Source organism: Nematolebias whitei, chromosome 1 (genome assembly GCF_014905685.2).
Source record: "Nematolebias whitei isolate Nwh7 chromosome 1, NemWhi1, whole genome shotgun sequence".
Lineage (NCBI taxonomy): Eukaryota > Metazoa > Chordata > Actinopteri > Cyprinodontiformes > Rivulidae > Nematolebias > Nematolebias whitei.
The window spans coordinates 66,821,658-66,826,040 of NC_056498.1; the positions used below are offsets into that span (position 1 = coordinate 66,821,658).

At 39.0% G+C, this 4,383-nt stretch overlaps 1 protein-coding gene across 1 annotated transcript in view; it reads right to left on the reverse strand.

Moving 5' to 3' along the window:
• Nucleotides 1-4,383, reverse strand: part of kcnh1a (potassium voltage-gated channel, subfamily H (eag-related), member 1a) — an 81,206-nt gene that overhangs the window by 32,152 nt on the left and 44,671 nt on the right. The window contains exon 10 of the mRNA XM_037697816.1: nucleotides 3,227-3,498. Within this exon, the coding sequence (XP_037553744.1) occupies nucleotides 3,227-3,498 (272 nt within the window). The remainder of the gene's footprint in view (nucleotides 1-3,226; nucleotides 3,499-4,383) is intronic.

Below are 4,383 nucleotides of genomic sequence, written 5' to 3' on the forward strand. Positions count from 1 at the left end.
ATGGATGGATGGATGGATGGATGGATGGATGGATGGATGGATGGATGACTGGATGGATTTTAATCAAACTTCAGAACGTTACCACTGTATGTACACTTCCAATTATTTAACTTTTAGAGTGAACCAATTCAAATCAAGATGGCTGCCACAGCTAACTGACTTTACCAAACACAAAATGACCAACTGTTACGTTTACAGATACTGAGCTACAATTTGGTGTTTTGGTAGCTGAGAATCATCTCAAACACATTCTCTGAGGGACAGATTTCACAAGATCTATTAGAGATTGAACCAAAACAGCTTCAACGTCGTCCCTTCTTATCATAAAATTATCTTAGTTTAAAACTCTTTCATGAACGGTAATGGGTAATATGCATTCCTTCAAGGATGGCCTTTACTTTAAAAAAAGAAGTAATTTTATTGAAATTGGCAAATCAAACCACACTAATACAAAACAGGTAAAAACCAACACAGAGAATGTTAGAGATGCTGAGATATCGCCTTCTTATTCACTGTTTCAAATGAGTTTTAAACTTCAGAGGCCTTTTAAATTTGTGCCCGAGAAGATCTAAATAATTCAGCACGTTATCACAGAGCAGACTGTGGGTAATGAGTGAAATGTCACTGCAGTGGATGTCCCTGCGTTAAATCAGACAGAATGGAGCTGACAGTGGTGCTGATGAGATTGAAAGGTAATTGAAATTCAAAAATTATTAGGGTTTTTGCAGTGGGATATTGAAAATGCAGTATAGTGTGCTACACTTATATAACAGCCACTAAAAATATATAATGTTCATGTTCTTTTCTTCAACAAGCTGCAGTGTAACTCCTGTTATGTAATGTGATGTGTCTTGACTTGCCCATATTTTTGATTTTATTGTTTTTAGTTCTTTATGTTTTCACTGACACAGAAGCCAACTCACTCCAGGTTTAGCCTTCTTTAAAGCTTTAGCTGAAGATAAAAAAAAACTGAAAACCAAACTGAGATGGAAGGGAATTTTAGCAAACTGGCAAATTCTCGCATGCGCAGTTTCAACACTTCAAGTGACGCATCTTGGTCCAGAAAACAAGAACTCTACTGGGACAGGAGGTTGTAAAACCAACACATTTTATATTTTCAGAATCTATACCTATAACTAGGCCTGTCGCGATAAACAATAAATCAATTAATCACATGATAAATGAAAATTATCAACCTCATTTTCATTTAACAGCTTTATCATTTCTTCTTGTCTCTCTCTTTCTACTGAAGACACTAGATGACAAAAGGCTCAACTCAGGTGCTCTTCACTGACCCCTCCCTTTCTCTTTTCTTTAAAATCTGTTCAAACCATCCAAAATCATGTTTTTGGATCGATAAAAGCAGCTAAGCTGAGAAGCTAAGCTACGAGCTAAGCTAACAGGCCGACCTCGGGAAAAAACCTCCGTCTTGTCGAAGCTCAAAAATTCACGGTTGAAACCCGTGCCTGGGTGTAAAAAGTTGTCTTGCTCTGCCGAAAGGAGCTGAGAACTTGTGTACTGATTTTTAATTAAAAGCTTTGTGTGAAAAATACTATGCTAAAGAGCTGAAACCACACTGAGCGTCCGCCATTTTGAGAACTGAAAAAAGTGAAGAGAGCCAGCCCATGTCACATCAAGGGGCCTCCCTCCCATTTTTCTTAAAGAGACACACTGCTCGCTCCCTCAGTATCCATCCTTGGTTTGAAACGGTCTTATACTGCCATCCAGTGGTCAAAAAGGGTACTACACACAAAAATGAACCAACATTTATTTTTAAATTTTAAATCCCAAAAAATATTATCATTTATCGCAATACTTTCTGAGATGATTTATCGCCCAGCAAAATTTGTTATCGTGACAGGCCTACCTATAACTCTGCTTTCGAAAAGGTTTTGGATTGAAATTTTTCAAAAATGTCACTATCAAAAAATTTTGTTTAAAATTCTGTGAAAATTTTTACTTGTGTATTACACTTCATCCATCCATCCATTATCTTTACCCGCTTCTTCCATTTTGGGTCACGGGGGTCACTGGTGCCCATGTCCAGCAATCACTGTGCGAGGGGCGGGGTACACCCTGGACGGGTCGCAAGTCCATCACAGGGACACATAGAGACAAACGAGACAAACAATCATTCACTCTCTCACTCACACCTAGAGACTATTTAGAGTTACCAATCAGCCTAACATGCATGTTTTTAGTCTGTGGGAGGAAACCAGAGTACCCGGAGAAAACCCACGCATGCACGGACAGAACATGCAAACTCCACCCAGAAAGGACCCTGGACCAGGGTTTGAACCAAGGACCTGCTCACTGAGAGGCAGCAGCTCTACCAGTTGTGCCACCGTGCTGCTGTATTACACTTCATCAATTATTTTTACTCATAGAAAGGCTGGCTATTGAATTGCATGTGTATGTTTGTTTTCTGTCTGTCAGTAAAATATCTCATGAACCGCATGACAGATTTTAAATAACCTTTTAGACAGTTATCATTGGATGTGCATATATAAGTAATTCAATTAAACAAACAGTTAATCAGCTTCAGAAAACACAAAAAAGGCTATGCCTCAGTTAACTGTGCAGATTTTGAACTAAATTTTAGAGTGGTAGTGGCTGAGAGTCATCCGTAACACAAATTCTGAGTGCTAACAGATCACATTTGTGACTACACGAGATTATGAAACTCACACAGTTATTATTATACATAAACTGACAACTGATCTTTTTTTTTTTAAGTCAGCTTAATTGAAGATAGATGGCAAAACTAATCACTCTTAAACACAAAACTTGCTATAACACAGTCAGTTTTACAGATACTGGGCTAAACTATGGTGTAGTAGTACTTTGTAGTTGACAATAATACCTGCTTTGAACAGATTGCTCAAGGAATTTTTCTAAAAGCTCTGCATGCAGTGGAGTCAGCGAAATGCATTCTTTCAATAAATGACTGTTTAATTTGGTTGTTAATGAAAGGCCTAAAATGTCTAATTTTTTTAAATGTCCAAGTCTGACAAAGTATTTCTGTTTTGAGAAGAAAGAAAATTTGGGGTAAAAGATAAACATAACGCTCATCTCATCGATGGAGTTTTATTTTCTGAACTTTGATGGCTTCGCTCATAATTCCCTTATCCCCATTTCTGAGTGGTTTGCAGCGTTTAAGAGCACAACTTGACATCCGAGGTGTGTGTTTGCTGCATTACAGAGGTGAGAACAAGCTCCGACTCACAGCCGATCATCATCATGGCCACAGCAAAGATTTTCTCTCCATCTGTTGTTGGGGCGATGTTACCGAAGCCGATGCTGGTCAGGCTGGTCATAGTGAAGTACAGAGATGTGATGTAAACCGAGTCTTTGTTGGGCCCACCCTCCCACTTCCCTGATCCGCTGGTGTTGAAGCGATAAGGCCGGCCCATCGTCTCAGCCAGGATATAAAGCCAGCTGTCCATGCGGACAATGTTAGTTTCCTCGTCAATGACCTCATAATCACCAATGCTGTACCTGGGGAGTAAAAAAATAGTCATTTTTATTAAAAGTATGTTTTACAATTTACCAGACTGCAATGGTTAACTTATTTAGTGAGCAGAGGTGTGATACTGAAATACAATCGAGGAGGATTCGTACCCTGAAGCCCCACGATAAGTGAAAAACCATGAAGTAGGAATAGTAGTACAAGCAGTAAACCATAGTTTATTTATTATTATTTGCGCAACTAATCGACGTGAAATATAAACATTTGCGAGATGATATAGAATCGACTAGTCGATTGGTCAATTTGTCTATTCAACCCCTAGTAGTTAACCAGTACTTACTGGGGAGCACAAAGCCAAGCCTTATTAGGGGACTACTGGTTAGTTACCTTGTAAATGAAGAGGAACTAATCAAGAACTAATGGGTAGTTACAAAGGAAACCAAAGAGGAACGAATCAGAAGCTCATGGGTAGTTCACCAGTACTTACTGGGGAACTCACAGTCAAGCCTTATTAGGGGCCTACTGGTTTGTTACCACAGAAACAGAAGAGAAGTTCTCCATGTGGGTTCTGGATAAACCCTGCACCAGTGAGGTCACAGCTTGTAATAGTCAAAAACCTGTTTCTTACTGATTATATTGGATTTTCTCTTTTGTAAACCTATTGATGAAAGACATGATCTATTTCATCATCTTGTACTGGTGTCATCTTAACTGTGCTTGACTATGACTTGCTGAGTACCAAATCATTGCCTGGCTATTATTTTGTTCACTGATGTAGTGAAGCATCACACCAAGAACTCACTGAGGAACCAATCATTACTTAATCACTACCTGACCATTACCTACTGGTTTGTTCCTGTGATAACAAACCAGTAGTCCCCTAATAAGGCTTGGCTGTGTGTTCTCCAGTAAGT